The sequence below is a fragment of the Vanacampus margaritifer genome, chromosome 18 (genome assembly GCF_051991255.1).
Source record: "Vanacampus margaritifer isolate UIUO_Vmar chromosome 18, RoL_Vmar_1.0, whole genome shotgun sequence".
NCBI classification, from domain to species: Eukaryota; Metazoa; Chordata; class Actinopteri; order Syngnathiformes; family Syngnathidae; genus Vanacampus; species Vanacampus margaritifer.
This window is the reverse complement of record NC_135449.1, coordinates 2,316,344-2,338,908: the sequence shown is the minus strand read 5'-3', so window position 1 is coordinate 2,338,908 and position 22,565 is coordinate 2,316,344. Positions and strand designations below refer to the sequence as shown.

At 43.5% G+C, this 22,565-nt stretch overlaps 1 protein-coding gene across 1 annotated transcript in view; it reads right to left on the bottom strand.

Annotated features, from left to right (window-relative positions):
- The window catches only part of nrxn1a (neurexin 1a), a 76,671-nt gene that overhangs the window by 9,115 nt on the left and 44,991 nt on the right, over positions 1-22,565 (bottom strand). Inside the window, 12 exon segments of the mRNA XM_077551171.1 lie at positions 2,274-2,587; positions 3,304-3,393; positions 5,560-5,731; positions 6,587-6,768; positions 6,852-6,971; positions 10,978-11,004; positions 11,227-11,400; positions 12,123-12,313; positions 12,435-12,816; positions 13,431-13,553; positions 18,722-18,748; positions 20,084-20,287. Of these exon segments, the coding sequence (XP_077407297.1) occupies positions 2,274-2,587; positions 3,304-3,393; positions 5,560-5,731; positions 6,587-6,768; positions 6,852-6,971; positions 10,978-11,004; positions 11,227-11,400; positions 12,123-12,313; positions 12,435-12,816; positions 13,431-13,553; positions 18,722-18,748; positions 20,084-20,287 (2,006 nt within the window).

The window sequence follows — 22,565 nt, the reverse complement described above, 5'->3', positions numbered from 1 at the left end:
GACGGTGGCCGCTGGCGGTAATGCAAGACGACGACTTCCGTTTTCTTCTTCTGCTGCCCTTAAGGAGTTTTGAATTATTTTGTGCATTACCATCAGTGGACAGAAGGTGGCAGTGCTGCACAGAAAGGCAACATGATTAGGGAAGGTTTTTTTTTTTCTCTTTCTGCTTTCTATGGTATTTTTTTTGTTTTTATTGAACATTTATTGAACGGATTTTGGGTGCCTGTCTGTGCTGTAATTTAAGTCAGGAAAAAAAAAGCGTGGTTTATAGCCCGAAAATTTTGGTATTTAATGTTATTGTAAACCACTCTCATGTTATGCAATATTTCAACATTATTACTGTGCTTAAATATAAAATATAAAATAAAATAAAAATAAAAATGTATAGTATGTAAATATTGGAAAAACAAACCTAAAAAGATAAATAAAAGAGAATTTTTTAATACAATTGACACTTATTACTGGTTCATTAGTACGCTGTCTTTTTTTATTATTAAAAATGTAAAAAAAAAAAAAAAAGAAGAGTTTTTTGTGGGGACTGGAACAGATTAACATCATTTCCATTCATTTCAATGAGCAAAACTGATTTCATATTCAAGCCAATTTGGTTCCGAGCCGTAATGAATGAAACTTGCACGGAAAAATGGCGCCGACATGAGCGCCAAGGCGGCCTCCAGCATCAACACCCCAACAAGCGCTCCCTCCTCTTCACTCCCCATCCTCGCTTGCCATGCATTATTTATTAATAGGATTTTTTTTTTTCCCTGCCTCTCATCGTGTCAGAATATAAAAACGTCTCTTAACACACTCACGCACAAGCTCGTGCGTCCAATCCGTACGTGCAGATGGCTCTCACTGTGATGCAAGGATGCTGCAATTGTACACGCTGCACCTGCGTGTGTGCGTGTTGCCAGGCAACAAGCGGCAGGATCCGCTTCAAGTAGACAAACACCAGAGTTTTTTTTATTTATTTTTTTTTGTATTTTCTGAGAGCAATTCGGGGCAAACTCGCCGCAGTACGGCGAGGATGTGACCCAGTTCTCATGACAGCCACCCGCCGAGCGTTTATCGCTGATGTCGGAGGCGCAAGAATTCGGGTTCAAAAGTCGGCGCGCCGGGCGAGCGGGGAAAAGATTGACGGCTGACAACGCTGTCATCCGTCTCGCGCCGCCATTCATTATTGAAGCCTGAGGCCAAGCTGGCAGCGTTCTATTATTCATGGGCGGGAAAAAAAAAAAAAAAAAAAAGCAGGGGTGGGTACACAGAGGAGAGATTCCATGTGGGGGGGGGGGGGGGGGGGTAGTGGAGGCCTCACTATCGCCATGGCAACTTGCAGAGAAATTCTGTCAGTGCAGCAGTAAGACGTTATCACGCTGAGCCGCGTTGACACGCAAACCGCTTGACAGCTGCGCCGCATGCGCATACGCTCGCATTTTCGTGACTTTTTTGGGCATGGAATTGATGACATCATGATTGCTTGGGATGGCAAAATGTATATATATATGATCTGACACATGCATTGCACAGATAATCCATTAGAGGGCAGTATCACCCAGCTGATGTCTTTTCCAGCAACCTTGCAAGGTCGCACCAATTGAGAAAGGAGAGACTTATTAATAGTGGGAAATGTTCTTTCTGATTATGTAAATAATATGTTTGATATGTCTGTTTATTAATATTATTTTTGACAGTTTTAAATGTACGAATTGTGACCGGATGTTTCAAATATGACACAAATTAACTCTTTGACTGCCAGACGTTTTCAGAAAAAGGATGCCGTGGGTGCCAGCCGATTTAAGCATTTTGACTGATCTTTCAAGGTCCACAGAAAATTATGTGTTTGGACTATGGAAACACACATACTAGCAAATGAAAGATTGGACTCTCATCTTTCATCAGAAAAAAAAGTTTGTTTCTACCTTATTCCGTTTTTCAGTAATCAACAATAGAAAATGGTTAGTTTCACCTCTGTTTTGAAACAAACGTCTTTTAACGTCTTTGGCACTCCTCCATAGGATTTTACTAAACGTTATTTAACGTTTTTGGCAGTCAAAGAGTTAAAAGTCATATGAGAAAGTTGATTTTCAAATTTTTGTTTGCTCAAAAGGACCAATAAATACTAATATTTACAAAGAATCTGAATTTTCTCTCATATATTTCATAGTTCAGGCTTTATCGGGCTAAAATGGATTTTTGACGTCTATAGCCGTCAATGGCAGTGAATGAGTGCAACTCCACCTATGAGGCAAAAAAATAAAGTTGTCGAATCTGACCTGCTGCGTGGCACCCTGCTTCCTGTTGCTGGCGGTGGTGGTGCTGACGTCCGCGGCGGGGGGCGCCGCGTCGGAGCGGTTGCCCCCGGCGGCGGCGGCGCTGGACTGCGGCGTGATGGAGGAGGACGGCATGTCGCCCACCAGCCGGGCGCTGCCCTCCACGCGGATGTGCGGGTGGCTCTCGGCCGCCATGTTGAGGATGCGCAGGCCGTTGTAGTACAGGCCCGACAGCTGGCCCTGGAACATGCCGGCGCGCCGCTCGCCGCCGCCCACGCGCACCGTCGTCTGGCTGTTGAAGATGGTCAGCTGCCGGCCTGCTCGTTCGCACGCACAGAAAGACACACGGGCGCACCGGGGAGGAAACACGCAGTCACACACAAAAACAAGCTTTGAGTGTAACACAATCCCGCACCCCAACACCCCCCCCCACCCCCCCCCCCCCGAGCCAGCCGTGGTGGTGAGAGGGTGAATGTGGAAAGAAGCCACGGACGAGAGAGATGAGAGCCAAGAGGAAGACGTGGAGAGGCTGAGGAGGGGCCGTTGAAGGAGACAGATGGTTGCCATGGTGATGGGCCGACAGACAGACAGACAGACAGACGGACAGACGGACGCACGGACGGACGCACAGCCCCGAGAAGCATGCACAACATTGTCAAGTGCTGTTAAAGGGACTAGAGGCTACTTGCTTACGTTTAGGACGAAGAAACTAACGTCTTTACATTTAATTGGTCGACACAAGTGTCACATGGGAAGAAGAAAGTTAAAAACAACATTATTTACCTTGCACCTTTTATCACTTTTATCAGCATTTAAATCTCTCCATCGTCCCTTTAACCTGATATTATCAGTTACACACTAACAACAGGCACTACAGTTATTACACACTACAGCTGACCAACTTTTAAAGACTTAATTATGGATTTAGAGTTTTAGAATGTTAGTTGATGGTGCACAAGATAATAAATGTATAGATGTAGAGTCATATTGAATTGTTTTAAAGCTTTTAAGGAATTTTAATCAGGGTTTTTACCTTTGTCGAGTAGCCAATCGTCAACTACTCGACCGAGCCGATAGGGGATTCGCTGTCTGGCGATGGCCAGGCGCTCGTTATCAATGTTGCCTTTAATTTAGAGATGAGAACACAGTAGTAATTACGCACATCCCAAAATGGTGGCACAGGAGCTGGATACAAAAAGAAGAGCAATGAAAAGAAAGTAAGGGTCCGCTCATGGTTAGCGTGGGGGCAAACGGGCTTGGTCGGGCGGCGGCGGCGGTGGCGGGGAGGAGCATATGCATCAAATAGACAAGACTGGACCGCGCTTTGAGCGGAGGGGGGGGGGGGGGGGTGGAGTCACCTCCGCGTCAGTGCGGCCGCCATATTGGATGGGTCACATCTGCACGAACGCAAACTCATGATAGTCAACGGATTCGATTTCAGAAAGCAACAATACATTATATTATATTTATTATATAACTTACATACAACGTGATAACTTACATTGATGTTTCTGCATTTGGCAATTTATTATTATATTATATTATTAGTATGGGATTTTTTTTTAATGGGCTTTAGGTGAACTGATGAATACACACACGCTCGCACGCACGCACACACACGCACAGACACATACTCATCCACATACACAAAAAAAAAAAAAAATATATATATATATATATATATATATGTGTGTATATGTGTATATGTATATATATATAAAAAAAAATATTTATTAATTTTTTTTAATTTATTTGTTTGTTTGTTTTTTAAAAAAAAAGGAGAGCAATGATGATGTCAAATCGAATGAACAATACTGAGCTCTTCTGAAAAAAAATTAAAAAAAATATTATATTTATTATTTATTATGTGTCTAGAATAACCAAATCCTAAAATATAGCTATGATTTGGGGATACATTTAATAAATTAAATTTTTTTTTACTGTCAAGTAGTTAAATTTTTTATTCAATTATTATTTTTATTTATTTAACTTGATTTTTTTGTTGTTTTTATTTTACTGCATGTATTATGTACATACTGCAAATGGAAAAAAAAAATAGGGACAACTCTTTTGACGACTGTTATAAGACCACCTTATTTCTTTTAATTTGTTTTGTAAGTACCACCTCAAAAAAAATGAATTAGCTATCCACATAATGACCACAACTAAAATAGAGTATTTATATTCATACTTATTAGCATATTTAATATTATTAATTTTATTATTAATGTTTATATTTATTAGTATATATAATACTATTTAAACCACTGTATAATTATACTACAATGTATGTAATGTAATGTAAGTATAACAGTAAGACTGCGCTTAATAAAACAAAAATGAAAAACAACTGAAATAATAACTCAATTTAAATGTTTTGCACATAAAAAAAAAATATCACAAATATATTGCACCGTTTAAGCCACTGCGACATTATGCACTGTTTGAACATTCATTCAGTGTTACTTTTGCACACCACTAGAGGGAGCCAGCGTACCAGAATCACTGTGGTAGAGGTTTCACTTTGGATTTGTGGGATGCTTTTTGAGTCAAACGTATTTAAAAAAAAAACAACAACGAGATCTTCATTTGAGAGTAAAACGGTCGCACCAACGTCACTCCTCCCCTTCCCCACATCCAATATGTCGGCGCCATTGACGTAGGGTTGAGCGTGTCTATTTGACGTCTACGCTAAGGAGTGTGTGGCAGCGGCAGCGGCGGCGGCTGCGCTGGTGCCAATTGACAGGCGGCGACGTTTCCAGTGAGCGGACTCTTACTCTCTTTCCATTGGCTTTAATCTAAAGAGACATTTCAGGGGTTAACATCTGCAAGAGCACAGGGAAATAACGTTACAGCTGCCACATCACTGGCTTTGGTTCTTACATTGTTACATGTACAGGACACACAGCTCACAACAACTAGCATTTAGCACTTGCTTTTTTTTTTTTTTTAGACGACTACCTTAAGATTTAACACTTTAAATAGAAGAAAAGAGAACAAAGGGAAAAAGAAAGCAAACAACATTTTTTTCCTTATTTTTTCTCACTAGTTAAACATAGGACATGATTTTAAACGATTTTTTTTAACTGTCTCCCAAAAATGCACCAACTGTTATTATTTTCTTTTAATGGTGAGAAAAAACACTGAATTAAATATTACCTTTTAACACTATTTAACAGGCCTAAGGATCAAGCATAAACAGTAACACTTTTATGGTTTAAAAAGTTTCATATCAAACACAAAAAGGCAAAAATGCGGCCGGGAATTTGCGCGCCGGTGCGGCGCCTACCTGACGGGTAGCGCTCGATGACGGGCAGGTCGTCCAGCTGCAGCGTGGCGTTGCCGCCGCTGCGCGTGAAGCGCACGATGTGGTACTTCCCGTCGTTGACGAACTTGGAGCTTTCCTCGATGTTGATGTCGTCCGTGCCCACGTTGAACACCACGCGGATGTTGCCCTTGTCCTGGCGAAAGCACACGCGACAAGGTTTGCACGCTTACCACATGACGCTTGCTTGTCTTTTCTTGCTGTCGCGGGCCAAAATTGGAACCTGTTAATTGGATGCCAGATTGGTGCCGGATGCAAATACTTGGCAGCTGCAAATCAAAATGGCCGACCTTTTGTGCTTTTTACAGCATACTGTAATTTTGTGCGTTCTCTCGAGTTTTGTGTTAATCTGACGCACTGGTGCTAGATACTAATATTTGTTGGCATTCATAACAATTTTGAAACAAAATGGCGGACCACGTGCGTTTCACTGATTTTTGTCATTTCTCTCATAATGAACAAATTTCATGTTAATCAGACACACTGGTGCCGGATGCAAATATTTTGTAACGCTCTGATGGTATCTTGTGTTACAAAATCCCCCAAAATGGTAACTTGGATTTAAAATGGCTGACCCCGTAACCTTTAACCTGTTCATCATCTGTCCTGTCATGATGAACATGCTCACCGAATTCCGTGCCCTTCGGACGCACTGGTGCCGTATGCATATATTTTCCCATTCTCAGAGGATGTTTCATATTTCAAAATCCCTAAGAAATGGTAACCTTGAACCAAAATGGCCGACCAGCTGCTCATTTCACAATGTAGATGATTTCATGTTAAGTGGTGCCGGATGCAAATATTTTCTAACATTCCCGTGTGTTTCAACATGCCTGAAAAACAGCACCTTCAAATCAAAATGGCCGACTGCATAGGTTCTTGTATTGATTATCATCCGTATTGTCGTGATGAACACGCACAGGTGCTGGATGCGACCATTTTCAGACTCAATTCCACAATGAAAGAACGCGTGCGTGCGTGCGTGACGTACTATCTGCAGCTGAAGGTAGTCTCCGAGACCGGACGCGCTGTCCACTCGTAGCAGGACGGCGTGTTTCTGCTGCGTGCTGAAGCCCAGCGCCAGCCGGTCGGCCCGGGTGCTGGGGCGCTCGTTGGGGGGCCACGTGTAGACCACCACGCCGCCGTCGCGGCCGAAAATGTACGTGGTGCCGGCTGGTGGGAACGACATGGGGGAAAAAAAGACGGTATGAGTCAAAGGTCAAGGCGGCACTGAGGAATGCGGCGAGCCGGCTCACCGTCGTTGCAGAGCGGGCCGGCGTAGGACGTCATGCTGCAGTCGCAGGTGAAGCCCTCCCACTGCTGCAGGCAAACGCCCTGATTGGAGCACGAGTCCTCTTGGCATGTGGTGCTGGGACCTGCATTCAACACGCGTGTGGGGACGCACAGGTCATTTCATCTGGAGGATCCCGCCCATGACAGTCCGTCCACACAAGTCGGGTATTGCTCGGGTCGCTTGTCACGGGGGGGGGGGGGTGCGGTGGATTTGTGGACCCAAATGCAGAAAGTAATCCGGGAAGACGGGTGCGCTCACAATAACGTTTCATGGACAAAACGTACGAAGGAAAACGAGGCTGGTGAAATTATCAGTCAAAAACAAAAAACGGATTCAACGAAACGAGCACTCACTCGCAAAGACGGGACGAGAGGACAACGAACAGCACGATGAGAGAAAGCAAACAAATGATCCAAAAACGCACACACCCGCACACACCCGTAACAGAATGCGCCGACCCTATGGATCCCGCAGACCCCCATCGTGTTCAGTCGGCTTCGTCTAGTCGGGGACAACTGCTGGCTTCGTCCCTCCGTCAGCTTAACTCTTTGACTGCCAGACGTTTTCAGAAAAGGGATGCCGTGGGTGCCAGCCGATTTAAGCATTTTGACTGATCTTTCAAGGGCCACAGAAAATGATGTGTTTGGACTATGGAAACACACATACTACCAAATAAAAGATTGGACTCTCATCTTTCATCAGAAAAAACAAGTTTGTTTCTACCTTATTCCGTTTTTCAGTAATCAACAATAGAAAATGGCTAGTTTCACCTTTGTTTTGAAACAAACGTCTTTTAACGTCTTTGGCACTCCTCTGTAGGATTTTACTAAATGTTATTTAACGTTTTTGGCAGTCAAAGAGTTAATGGACGGCCGTGTCCACCTTGGTGGCACTCTTAGCACCCCGCCTTGATCACGCGTCTTCCCAGGATGCGTCCGGAGAATCGACTTCCATGAAAAAGAAATATTCTCCCACAAGGAAGCACCGACGGCGGTTTCTTGGGTTTGGCACGTTTCTGCAGCCGATTTATTGGTTGCGAAACCTCCGAAGGCTCGATTTTCTTGATTTACCCTAATACTGATCTCCCCTTTGTGGATGAAGTAGACGCGTCGGATGCAGGAGCGGGGGGGGGGTCGTTCTTGTCACCTTGCTTGCTGCCTACAACGACCTTGACCACTCGCCACGACCTTGATCACTTGCCTTGTTCAGCATTGCCTTGTTGTTGCTCTCGCTCTCGTTTTGCTTTTTCTGTCCGCAGCCGCTTCGCCATATTGCGTGTTTTTCGTTGTTAGTATTTTGGCCTACCAGATATTCTTTTTTGGGCTTTTTTGTTATTTTGTGTTTTTCTTCATGGCATTTTCTGTTGAACTCTACTTTAATACTCCTTGGATTTGTCCTTCCACCTTGTGTTCGCATTAAACCTTTTTTATTTATTTAAAAACCACGATTGTTGTCTGCTCCGTGGGATCCAAAACGCACACCCTCGCACACACCCACACACATCCGTAACAGCGGTGGTAATAATAACGATCGTAATCATAAAATGATGATGTGGACTGGCATCCAAACAAGGTGAGCCAAAGGTGATGTGTCGAGTCTGTAAGGGCGTACTCGCACTAGGCCGTTTCCACGCCATTCCGACTGTTGCTTTATTCCGATTGCGCAATCAAAAAATGAAAAATGATGGACTGTCTTTTGACTCTATGGAAATCATTGTGCTTAGTTCTTTCGCGCAAGGTGGTGGTTTTCACGAATAACTGCCGAGAGTAGCCATCGATGTCAATTGAGGGATTTGAACAGTTTCTAAATGTTTAAAGACAATTGCTGAAAAGATGCAAAAACTTCGAACTTTGTAGTAGAAAATTGGGGAGATATGGCATTAAACATTTTTTTTTTGTGCAGCATGAGTCGCTCCACTATGCCCTTAAAAAAACAACAACCCTGTCATTATTCCGTCTTTCGCTGTGTGACAAGCGCACACTCATCGCTGACAACAAGGCGCTCTAAAGCAGTCCTGTCAGTGCAAAGTCCCTGTCTCTCACGTTGGACTTTAAAAAAAAACAACTGTCATTGTTATTCCATCTTTCTCTGTGACATGCGTGCACTCATGGCTGACAATGAGGCACTCTAAAGCGAAAGGAAAGATCCAGTTTCAGGGTGTAGAAAATCTTGATTTTTCATCATTTTGAAACTTTCTTTTAGATCAATTTGTTTTAGTCCCTCAAATTTGGCAGAGTTGTTAACAACACTGTGGCACGTCAAATTGATTTGAATTCAACAGGGATTGGATTATTTTATTTTTGACTCTCTCTCGCCCATGTCCGCCATGTCCAGGAGGATGGAAAGTGTAGCGAATTTGCTGAAACGTACGAGTACTTTCGGCGGGCCCGGATAGTCTAGTGCCAGTCAGTACGCCCCAAAGAGTCCAAAATGGAGAGCATGCGGGTGGTGAGTCCGGATGAGGACAGCAGGAGGAGTTAAACATAAAAGTTATGTTTAAAGGCCCCGCCCGGTGGTCTTCTGGCTCGCCGTTCTCTTCCTGCCTCATGCTAGCCACAGCTCGCCTCCGCGTCCGTCACGAGGCACGCAGGACGGACGGGGCGTGGGATGACGGGATCGGAGGGGGGCGGGGTTAAGAAGACGGCATGCTGCTTTTTGGGCGGTGGCGCTGTGCTCATCCCGGGACGAGCTGTGACTGACTGACTGACGGTGGCGGTGGTGCGGATATGTCACAATTGTGATGGGGCTCACGAGAGGACGGGTGGCCTCGGACCTTCTCCACGCCGGATCAGCGGGATCCACACAAGACTGCACAGCACTGGGTAGTTGGGGCGCGAGCAGATGCACATGCCGGGGCGGGCAAAACTCTCAGCTCAGGGGCCACATTTGAGGTTTGAAAACGACAGATGGGCCACGTCAGTCGCACGTAAAAAAAAAGACATCTTTTAGAGTCTTCATTTTATTACCACTAACTAATTCATTCATTTAAAAAATGGAAAGTGAAATATTTAGATCATATCAAGAAATGCAAAATGTAAAGGGTGGGCCAAAAGAAACGTATTAAAAATATACAGACTTCAGTTTATAAATGGCAACAAAGCAGGTTTAAAAAAAGGAAGGAAAGCTAGAAAGATGCATGAATAAAAAACAGGGGTAGGAAGGAAGGAATTGAGGAGAGGAAGAAAGGAAGGAAAAACAGAAAGGCAGGAAGGAATGAAGGAAGGAAGCGAAGAAAGGAAGGAAAGAAGTGAAGAAAGGTGCAAAGGAAGGGAGGAAGGAAGTAAGGAAAAGAAGGAAGGAAGGAAGGAAGTGAGGAATAGTAGGAAGTGAGGAAAGGAAGGAATGAAGGAAGGAAGCGAAGAAAGGAAGGAAGGAAAGAAGCGAAGAAAGGTGCAAAGGAAGAGGGAAGGAAGTAAGGAAAAGAAGGAAGGAAGGAAGGAAGTGAGGAATGGTAGGAAGTGAGGAAAGGAAGGAAGGAAAGAAGCAAAGAAAGGTGCAAAGGAAGGGAGGAAGGAAGTAAGGAAAAGAAGGAAGGAAGGAATTGAGGAGAGGAAGAAAGGAAGGAAAAAAAGAAAGGAAGTGGGGAAAGGAAATGAGGAACGGAAGGAAGGATTGAAGGAAGGAAGTGAAGGAAGGCAGGAAGGAAGTAAGGAAAAGAAGGAAGGAAGGAAGGAAGGAAGGGAGGAACGGTAAGAAGTGAGGAAAGGTGCAAAGGAAGGCAGGAAGAAAGGAAGTGAAAAAAGGTGCAAAGGAAGGCAGGAAGGAAGTAAGGAAAAGAAGGAAGGAAGGAAGGAAGTGAGGAATGGTAGGAAGTGAGGAAAGGAAGGAAGGAAGGAAGTGAAGAAAGGTGCAAAGGAAGGAAGGAAGTGAAAAAAGGTGCAAAGGAAGGCAGGAAGGAAATAAGGAAAAGAAGGGGAAAAAAGTGAAACTGTGTATTGGCACTTTTGGGCCACCCTGCACATGTCCAAAGTTTGTTTTTCAAATGGTCGTTGCGATTGAAGGACAGAGCGTTTCGTGGTCCGTGAGCGTCCCGCGGGCCATCCTTTGCCCTCCCCAGGCATGTACAGCGCACACAAAAAGCGAGATACCTTGCAAGTCAGCTTTCATCAATGTAACTTTTGTGGGCCAAACAAAAACAAAACAAAAAGCAAACCAAGTTAGATGGTTAGTCGATGCACGCGGATGCCTGTCAAGTGCAGAAAGATGACACAAGCTTCCATCGGGGTTAGTGGGGTCACTTTTTTTTCCACCAATGACTCGAATGGAGAACGAAAAATAAGGAAGGATGGTAGCCCCCGCCCCCGCCCGGCCCGGCCCAAGCGGCGGCCGCCTCTCACCTTCGCAGCCTCGCTCCACCTGGCCCACGGTGGCCAACGCGTCGGCCAGCAGGTCGGGCAGCCGACCGTTGAGGTCCACGGTGGCCAGGCAGCCCTGGAAGCCCTCGCGAGAGTGCACCAGCTTGGGGAGGTCGCGGTACATCTCCTTGGACACGCCCCCGATGTACAGGTCACCTGGGACAGGTGGGCAACCAGTCATTGACGGCCATGTCAATAATGGCTCACATTCACTAAGGTGTTACTATCGTCAATGTAGTGGTCTCAATTAAGAGAGAAGAGAATGAATGTGTTCCCAAACAAAGTTGGCAAAAATCACATTTTCGGCATGTCGACGTTTCACGTGCACAAAGCAATGAAGGAAGTGCACGTCGGATAGATATGTAACCAAGAATGTCAAATAAGGCTTGGCTGGCTGACTGTGATTTGTATTCATCAATCCCTAATAGATGGTTTTTTTATTTAATTTAAATGAATACTTTTGAATTCATTTTAATTTCATGTTAACATAAAACAAAAATAATCTCATGGCATCCTCTTAAAATTGCAATCATTTAGTTTAAATAATTCCATGAGTTGAAAATAAACAAATTTACCAGTTTTGAATAAAGTCACCATTTTATTAAAAATAAAAAAAACTTTCTTAATCATTAAAAAAAAAAAAAAAATCAGGAAAAGAAGTACTTAAAAGTTATACCATTAATTTAATTACACAGGGCATTTTTTGCTCCTGATATATATTTTTTAAACTATTTTATCTTTACTCTATTTGTATTTGTCTGCTAAAAGTTTGTTTCCAAAATACATTATAAAAGATTAAAAGAAGTGTGAAAGTTCCGCATTTTACTATTTTCCTATAACCCCCCCACTAGCACCCCAAAATATGACAAGGATGTTACCCTTCAAGTCGAGGTTCTTGGCGCCCATGGTGGTCTGCGTGGTGACTTTGGTGTCGATCTTGACGGTGTGGAGGTTGTTGTTGTCCCGGGAGATGTGCACGTTGTGCCAGTGGTTGTCGTTCAGCGGGCTGTTGGAATTGCCCTTGATCAGGTGGGCACCGTTGCCCAAATCGGAGATGTAGTGAAGGTATCTAGAGAATGAGAATAAAAAAAAAAGATTAGTTCTGATGTCACCATTAGTAAACAAACCAGCAGAAACGACTCGCAAATGATTGCAGCCTTCGACGGCGCGCGACGGTCGCGAGCGCTCACCCTTTCACCAGCTCCACCACGATGAAGTCGTTGCCGTCGCCGCGGTTGAAGAGGACGAGGCCGTCGGGCGAGGTGGTCTTGAACTGCATGAAGAGGTGCATGGAGTAGTAGGCCTGCAGCGTGGGCAGCGTGACGAAGCTGGAGCGCGAGCGGAAGGTGACCGGGTCGGCCACGATGCTCTTGTAGCCGATGACGGCGTTGAGCTCGCAGTAGTCGATGTCGCCGTTCTTGCACAGGTCGATGTAGGGCATGCCGTTGAGCGCCAGGCCCTGCAGGTGCCCGATGAAGTTGGACGGCACGGCCGGCATGAAGCGCTTCTCCGTCACGATGCCCGTCTCCACGTTGTGGAATTCCAGCTGCGTGTGGTCGCCCGTCATTTGGCCTGCGGGCGGTGACAAGAGTCACGCCGGAGATCTTTTCAAAAAGTCCCATGAAAACAATGTGGCGCCTTGAGATATGAGTGACCTGACCTTTTTTGCCTTGACTTGTGAGCCAAAATCTGAGACACGAGCTCGATATGGCGACAGTAAGCAATTATGTTACTAGGCTAACACATTTTTATTTCTATATATTTTTATATTTATTTTTAAATTTATTTTAAATGTATTTTTCTTTTATTTTTTACATTTTACCTATTGTATTTTACTATTTTATTGACTTTTTTTTTTTGGTTTTATTAGAGTTGATGTGCATGATAATGTGCGGATCTCAATGTGCAGCACTTTGGAAACAATTGTTTATAAAATGTGCTATAGAAATAAAGTGGATTGGATTGGATAACAAATGGTACAAATCACATTGTTCTCACAATACAGTGAACCTCCGCATATTTACAAATTTCTATTTGTGTTATTTTTGATTTTGCCAAAGCCATGTCTCATCTCAAAATATTGCTCTGGCGCCATCTGGTGGCTTCTTGGTGCTATGCTGCAATATTAAACCGGAGGCTCACTGTAAATCCAAGTAGAGTGCAAATGGAGTGATGTGATTGGTTACCTTCGACGGGCTGCAGGTCGTCCACGGTGAGCTTGAGGCCCTTGCCGCGCCGGACCACCCGCACCGTGTGCCACTCATTATCATTGAGACCCAAGCCCGCAAAGATGGTCTCTGGGCCTTTACCTACACATAGTCCAGAGCACCGTTATACATATGCACACAGGGGGGCGCCGCAGAGACAAGACAAGAGATGCAAGGGAGGAAGGAAGAGAGGGACAGAAGAAGAAGAAGAAGAAGAAGAAGAAGAAGACCAGGCAGGCCGCATTGATGAAGGTGAAGAAGTGAAAAATGAAGATGGGATCTCATGCCCACATTTTAGATTTACGGCAATTAATCCACTTCCAGTGCAGTACTTAAACAAACCATATGGTGGTGCTATTGCACCAAAATGTAATGGCTATACTTTTTCTTATAAAATTACATGTTTACTAAATAACAGTTTTAATTTCTTATATTACCACCACCTTTATTCTTTATAAATTCAATTCAATTATAAATTCCAGTCATAAAAAAAGGGCAATTTTCCCTTGTAATACGCATTACAACATTGTTTTTGTCAAGTTATACCTTTGTTGACTTAGAAATTCAGATTTGTTCCTTATAAATAAGTTTACAATAATTAACAGTCACATTATAACAAAAAAGGCATTTAAAAAAATAAGAGTAAACGGGAATTTTCGTAAAGCCTTGTAGTATTTTTTCTTTAATACTGAATAATTATTAATTATTAAATTTTTTGGAGTGGGGAGAAAATATCTTGACTATTATTATATAACGACAAAATTAACCTGTAAAATACATAACATTATGTGGGGGAAAAATGCATTGTTATGAGCATACATTTGTTTCATTCTTGTGAGTATATAGTCCTACTTTTATAATATTTGTATATTTGCATGAAAAAAAAATGCAATTATGTAATGGTGATTTAAAAAAAGGTAAATAGTTTATACACGCAAAACCAAAATCTTGTGAAAGACATTTTTTTCTCCTATTCTTAAAAACAATCTTTTTTCCACCTGTAGCTACACAATATATTTCCAATATGCAGCTATAGTGATTATGAGGGAAAAATATATGATTAACGAGGCTATATTAAGACCAATATGAGACTAAATTAGATGAATTTGCACATTCAGTAGCAGCAGCTTTTGATTTTGGAGCACACACTATATTATATTCTTTTGCCTTTTCTCGTGTTGTACCCCCGGCCACCTCATGGTGGCAGTAGACACACACGCAAAGCAAGGAAGGCGGATTTGTGCGGCGCTGAGGCGCCCACGCCAGCTCCCAATTTGCCATCGTCCGCTGCGCACTTGACAGCCGCAAGCCGCAAAGTCCCCACCCGCCAAAGCTCCACTCCGGCGCGTGCCCACGTCGAAAGACACCCCCCCCCCCCCGCCCCACCCCCACCCCCTTTCCCTGCAAGCCTTGCTGGTTGGAGTGAGTGTGCTGATGCTGACCTATGGGCGCTAATGAGAGGGGAGGCGGGGCCACAAGTCAACTGACCTCAACACATTTGGCTGCCGAAAATGTCAAAAATCACTCGCGCCTACGCACACGTAACGCCCTGGCGAGGATGCACCCGGGACACTCGCTCAAGTCTAGTACACGTGCAAGTATCTGCGCTCAAGTACTCGTCGATATCGGGTACAAACACTTGTGATGTCTTGCACTTTTGACGAGCATGCGTTTTGATCAAATAGTGTTCAAAAACGCACATTTTAATTGGACATAGAATTATTTTTCACTGGACTGTGACAATAAATATATATTTGAAAATATTACTACTACTACTAAGTTGGTATCAGTATCGGAGCATTTTTCTGACCGAGTACGAAATATCATGAGATAAAATAGCAGTCATTCTCATGAAATGTTTTTCTCAGCACATACTCACAAATGATGTGCAATAATTGATTCACTTTAAATGAACAAACTTAGAATTTACAAAGGAAAAATGGATTTTAATGAGAACTAGAAAATTTCCCGCGGAAATTTTGAATGGGACTGCTGACTCTTTGGTAATGAGCTGAACAGTTTAAAATTTAAACGACTGGAATCGGTCAAGAAATGTGGAAGTTAACCATAATCTAAAAATATGTCACTGTCTCTTTAAGAACTCACACCCATTTTTGACTTGGAGCAGTCACGCGCCCCACATTCCATTGAGATTCTAATGAGAATAAATTTGGAGTGATACAAATTTTAGAAAAAATGAGAAAAAAATAGCTTTTTTGAGGAAAGTGAAGGTATAATTTCACCAGAATAAAGTTACATCACGTTCATTTTTTTTTTCTACTACACACAAATTTTATATGAATACATTTGGAATTTTCCGAGAAATAGTAATTTACAATAGAAAAAACATGAAATTTTACGAAAATTAAGTTATATCAACTGAAAAAAAAAAAACATTTTCTTTTGGTCAAAATGAAGTCGTAACAAAACGTAAATTTGATAGGAATAAATTATAAATAAACATTAAATATAATAATAATAAAAACTTTGACCTATCAGGGGCAAAATGTGTGAGGTGGGCCACGTCACGGAAAGTGACCCCAACCATTTGGCTGCGGGAAATGTCAATTGTCACGCACACACACACACACGCACGCACGCACGCACGGGTGGTGAAAGAAAGTGCAAAACCCGGAAACACAATTACCGAGATTGCGTTGCGTGTTTCCGCCCGCTGCAAAAGGTGTTGTGTGTTGTTCTGTATATTTGTGTAGTGTTGTGTAGCGTCCCCCCGAGGAGCCTCAGCTGTGCTGGAGGCATGAGCATCTCATCCTGTTAGCATGGATCACTGCGCTGCACGGCGGGAGACAGGCAGGCAGTCAATACCAAAACGTACGCACCAACACGTGTGTGTGTGTGTGTGTGTGTGTGTGTGTGTGTGTGTGTTTGTGTGCGTTTTCTTTTTTTCTTGCACTGGATTGCGAGAAAGAAAGAAAAAAGAAAGATTGAGGTAGACTGCAGTGAGGCAGACGCGGTCATGTGTGTGTCAACCTGGCCACCGCACACACAACATGCACACACACGCATGTACAAACACACGCGGCTTGGTTTTGGGTCAGCGCACTTTGACAAATGGCGATTTTTCTAAAATGATACCGTTATTTTCATAAAAATAGCATTTTCCCCTCCATCATATCATTGCCACTTTATTCTCACAAAATATTTGTTTTACTCTTATTGAAAAATCTCTTTTTCTACAGATGTTCGATACCATTTTTTTTTACACACCGATACTAGTTTAAGTATTCACTCTTTAAGTACCCAGCGATACAGAGTACTAATACTTTGTAGTACGTTTGATGTCCCAACACAATGACAAAAAAATTGCGAAAATTTCTTTGTGACGCAGATGATAATTCATCAATTGTGTAAACTGCTGCAATATAGCGCCAACTACTGCCAAGGAGGACCAATGTCAAATTTCTCAATGTCAACCTTTTTGGACAATTTGTACCCAATACCGTAAAATAATAATAATCTTTAAATAAATACATTTTAATTTAATTTAAAATTAACATAAAACAAAATAATCTCATGACAGCCTTCTCTTAAAATTACAATAATTTAGTTTAAATAAATTGATGAGGAAAAAAAGTTTTGAATAGTCACAATTTTATGAAAAATAAAATAAAGTTTTAAGTTTAGTGAACATCAGGAAAAAAAGTACTTAAAAGTTCATAAGTTACACCTTTAGTTTCATTAAACAAGGCATTTTTTTCCTCTTGATAATATTTACTTATTTACTTTATTCATGTGATTTTACTTTATTTTTATTTGCCTGCCAAAAGTTTGTATGTTTTGTTTCCTAAATACATCATGAAAGATGTTTCTCTAAAAAAGACGTTGAGTGAATAGCGGCGCGTGTGCAATTGTCCGTCCGAGAGATTGGCTGCGGGTCCGTGTGGCTGGCTAGCGACGTTTCTATGGCAACTGCAGTGGTCCGTTTCGCCGCCTCTTTGCCGTCACCGAGCATCCGTCTCCCCCGCTTTCCCTCGCTCGCTTTCTTCCCCGCTCCGCGCGCGTGACAGACACAAACGCCACGCCAGGGAATTCAATTTCATCTGGGATTCGACTGCGCTCGCAGCAGCATGACGGGAAAGTCGTAAGCGGCAAACACACACACACACGCATACACACAAATTCCCAAACATCCCTCATGTGCCCGCAAACAAATAAAAGCCCCCCAAGCGTGGAGGTGCGCCACATATTCTTAATTAACTCACTTGTCGTGCTAGCGACTTAGCTCGTTAGCTTTAGCTTTCATTCTACCGGTCCTTATCTGTGCTAAAATGGCCGACCAGGACACTCACTAACACACAAACATTAATTGAGTAAAAAGGGGAAAAATAAATTCCAAATATTAACAAAGGAGTTTCAAACTAAAAAGATAAAAATGTGAAAAATGAGTCGAAATAATCAAGAATCAAGAATGATCATAATTGCGCCTGAAAGCAATAATGGTACGAGAATAACTCAAGTGTAATTTTACACCTTTCCTGTAATTTTACCAGGATAAAAAGCCTTGAAGTCACGTCTGGCTTTTTTCATAAAAATAAGATTAGTTTTTTCATGGTTGGAGAAAAATTTTGTTGCAATCTTATGGTGCTGTTAGGACAAATTATTGCAACCTTTTACTCATAGAATAACACAAAAAAAAATGATATTGAGAAAAAAATTACAAAAATTTAACAGATTTTTTTTGTCTGAAGACTGAGAAAAACAAGTCATTAAGGGTAGCCTTAAAATCAAATCTCAATTTTTTAACATATTGGTTAAGACAGCAGCATTTAGGCAGCCAACACATGACTTCCTGTCAGTGCTCTTATTTTGAAACCTATTCACACCCTTTCCACTGCACTAATTGGCAAACTGATGCTAACTTTACAATGGCACGGATGCTTTTCCATAATGCGTTATGCCTTTTTAATGTGCTATTTTGTACAGACAGGATGTAATATCGCTACAGCTAATCGTGTAATAAATGATTGCTACTTTTGCTATCAAATAATTGCTACATTTACGTTACACCCTTACTAACAGAAGTAGTGCAGTCAGCGCTATATGTAATATAACGGCTCATGTGCGATCTGTAATAGCGGCCCCCCCCCCCCCAGCAGTACATTTAGCAGACCGGCCCACCGGGAAATGGCCAGAATATCCAAATTGCCAATCCGGGCCTAGCACGCACACACATTAAGTGAAGAGGAAGAAAGAGAGGATGAGGATAATGAGGATGAAGATGATCTTATGCGAGATGGAGGCTGACTTACTGGCGGTACAGTTTATCCTGATACAGTCTGGAGAGAGAGCAGAGCAGAGGGTTAATGCCGCACACGCGCACGCAACCGCCACGCCTCGGGGACGCACACGCCGACACACCGCCCGCGCCTTCCCGCTCTCGGGCCCGGGCGACCACCCGACCGGGCGGCGAACGTCTCGCGCCCGCGTCGCCGCCGCCAAGGCCCGAGTCGTGCAACGGAGCCAATCATTTGTTGTTGTTGTTGTTTTAGTTTTTTTTTTTTACTGGATGTGTCGCGTGGCGTCAACCGCAGAGGAGGCGTGGCTGCAAACAACCAGAGACCCACACATACGCCCCGCTGTCAGATGTGTCGTGCTCAAAGGGGTACACACATAGCGGTGATTGGGATTAGTTGGAGATTTTGACATCCCTTGCGATCATGTTGGCAAAGGTCTGATTATCATAAATGATAACACTGTTCATTGTGGATTCTCTAAAAGATGATCCTGAACGATTTTCTTGCGGTGTGGGGTTGTGTTAAGAGTGATTTTTTTTCTTCCTAATCAACTGGGAAAACCCATTATACAATCGTAAATGTTAATTCTGTTCAATGTTCACGATGACACGAGCTCCCTGATTGTGACGTTGATTGGCTGAACGACAGCCAATCAGGAAGCTCGATTATGCCACAATAGAAATGCAACGAAGAGATGGCAAACACAATGCAGTCGCGTGATAAGCTAACGGTTAGCCTAGCTTCCTGTAATTCTTCTTCTACTACTACTCTTTGGTGCCCAGTGGCGCCACAGTGCCGCTCACAGGTCAGCTTTGGTACTACAACTGCCGTGATGGTGGGTGGTGTGCTGGTCATGTTTGGGTTGTCGGTATGTGTGTACACCATTTTTGTTTTTGTTTTGGTGAGTTGTGATGATGTTAAGTAGTTTGTATTGTGTTTGCGGTGCTGGGGGATGTGCGGGTCCACTGGCAGTGAGCAGAGAGTGCGGCTTGAAGCTCGGACCCTCTGTTCGACATCACACAAAAAACACAGATAACCTTTGTTGACATTTTAAACGTACAGCGGAACCTCTAACAAACACTTTTGTAGATAAAATACTTCCATCAATGGAATGACAATTTCATGGGAAGTCACCAGAGCAACTTAAAGTCTTTTGACTCGGCTGCTACATGTAATCAGATGCTAATAGCTTAAGACTTGGTGAAGCAGCATGCGGCTCAATCACCCAAGCTCGGTATGCTTGTGATGGGGAAAATGAAGAGGTTCCACTGTTGCAGGATTTAAAACCTTGATTGTCTTCCACAGCCGTTATTTTGCACAGATGAGTAAAAAACGCAAGGACATTCCGGTCTGAGCCGCATTTGTGTGCGCGTGTACCTAAGTTGACGGTGAGGCGCACGCGTCCGCCGTCCAGCTCCAGGCGCAGGGTGTCGGCCGAGTTGCGGGACGTGGTCGCCATGAGGACGCCGTAGGCCCGCTGGGAGCGGAAGCGCAGCGACACGTCCTCCGCCTCCGTGTGCATGGCCATGGGCAGCTGCACCTTCATGAACTTGCTGCCGTCGTACGACAGGATGGTCGCGTCTGCGGGGGGGCAACAGATGCCGAGCGTGAGAGACGGCCGGGTAGGACGCTGATCGTGGGGGGGGGCGAATGTCAGATGTACATTTTCGCAGTCCGTCTTGTGAAGACGATAGGAAATGCTGCCACAACAGATAGCGTGCCTTAAAACCCGCCTGCTAAAAATAGCGCGGGCTCGCTGCCGGCTGGCTGCGATCAGGTTGCATCAGAATACGCGGCGGTGGCAAAGAAACGCCGGCAGCCCGAAAGCCCCGCAGCGACCACGCAACAAGCTCAGGTGATCGCATCTGCGCGCTCGTTTGCATACTCATTTGCATATCCATCATCTTCTCACCCGCGCGCTACCTGCTGGGGCCGCAACCGCTAAACTGTTTACCTCCGAGGACGTCCTTCTTTATTGGACAATTACGGACGCCAGCAAACGCGGCCCTCTTTCTCTCCATTTCTTTTTTTTTTTTTTTTTCTCTCGTTCCATGCCTACTTTGCTTTCTCCCCCCTTCGCTCTTCCTGTTTCCGCGGGAGACGGCGGGAGCCAAGGCAAAAACAACAGAACAGGAAGAGAGGGAGGCTCATGCATACTGATGAGGGGAGAGGGAGATAGCGTGTGTGCGTGCGCGCGCGCGTGCGCGTGGCCGTGTCAGAAGAAGTGAGCGAATTTATGTGCGAACAGAGGAGGGTTTAGTTAAGTGAGGGAGGCGGAAGCTGTTGGTTAAAATGCAAATGAAGCCTCATTAACGGCGAGGGAGGAAGAAGACGAGGACGGAGACGAAGATGGTGGCCTAGCGCGAAAAACCGCTGGAGAAAAGAAGAACAGCACATGCGGTTTTTCACACCGATTGGTTTCTACCGGCAATGTAAAATTCACTTTGATTATGGCTGCCTCGCTTTTCTTACTAAAAGGGCCGCCAGAGGAGGGAGAATAGCGACACGCACAAGCGCAAATCAGCATTCACCATTGAAATAAATGGAAAGGCTATTAATGGGTTATGAATGGAAAAAACGTTATATACTTAAAAAAAAAGATGCAGCAATGATGTCATTAATTCAACTGTTTCTGTCACACTTTTCTCTTCAGTGCTCATTCCAAACGGATATACATTAGTCGCAAATGGCCGTTAAAATACATAGGGAGGGGGAAGAAAAAACATTTCAACCCCCACCCCTCCCAAATTCTTCGTTAATAAACGTTTAACCCGTGGGGCAGTATTTTATTTTGAAATGGCTTGGTCAGAACCAACAAAAAGCCAAAAAAACGGGTCACAATAACGCCTAGGGGGTTAATATAGCCACCAAAAGCGGAGGTAAGATGGGTGAAAACAGGTGAAATACAAAACAAAAAAATAGCACCAGAAACAGGGGGAAAGCGGTAAAAGGAATTGAAAAAATATACTCCCCAGTAGAAAAAAAAACAAAAGGAAAACACTAAACACGTGGGTAAAAAAACAACAACATATGAAACAACCCCCACCCCACAAAATAACAACCAGGTGAACTGCAGGTATGCAGGGGGTCTAACTGTACTGTACTGGAGACTAAGCTCCTCTCTCAGTACTTCTCAGTACAGCAGTAATATTAGACTTTTTTTTTTTAATGAAAAAATATATGAAAAAAAAAAACATGCAAAAAAAAAAATGAAATGACATGAAAAGCAACGACAACATTGTTATTGGTGCTATTTTACTCAATAAAACTCAAATATGGTAAAATAATTGAAAAAAAATTGGAGACGAAGCTCTTCTCAATACAGCAGTAATATCTGTTTTTTTGCAGAAGATGAAAAAAATTAGGACAAAAATTTTATTTTATGTTATTCTATACTTCTTTAACAAAACATATAATAATAAATTGAAACATTACAGCAGTGGACCCCCCCCCCCTTATTCCGATTTTTCCCCCCCCAACAATTGAAAATATTATTTAAATATTTGAAGGGATTTTGTTGGCGTGTCCTTCCGGATCACAGCACGGAACGGCGCCGGATCACAGCGAGAATAATCTCTCAAAGAGGAAGCAGTGACAGCAAACATGTCGGCTCTTTGGAGAATCAACATCGGCGGCGGCGCGTTCGTTTAAGAAGAGAGGGGGTGGAACAAAGAGCGGCAGAGGAGGAAGGGGAGGAGGAGGAGGAGGAGGTAGCGAGTGTAAAAAAACAAAACAAAAAAAAAGGAAAAGGGGAGAAAGAAACCGCAGGTAGAAGGCGTAAACACGGCCAATCACTCTCTCCATCTGCTTCTCCATCTGTGCTTCCTTTAATCCAGCCACGCTGCAGTTAGTGACCCCT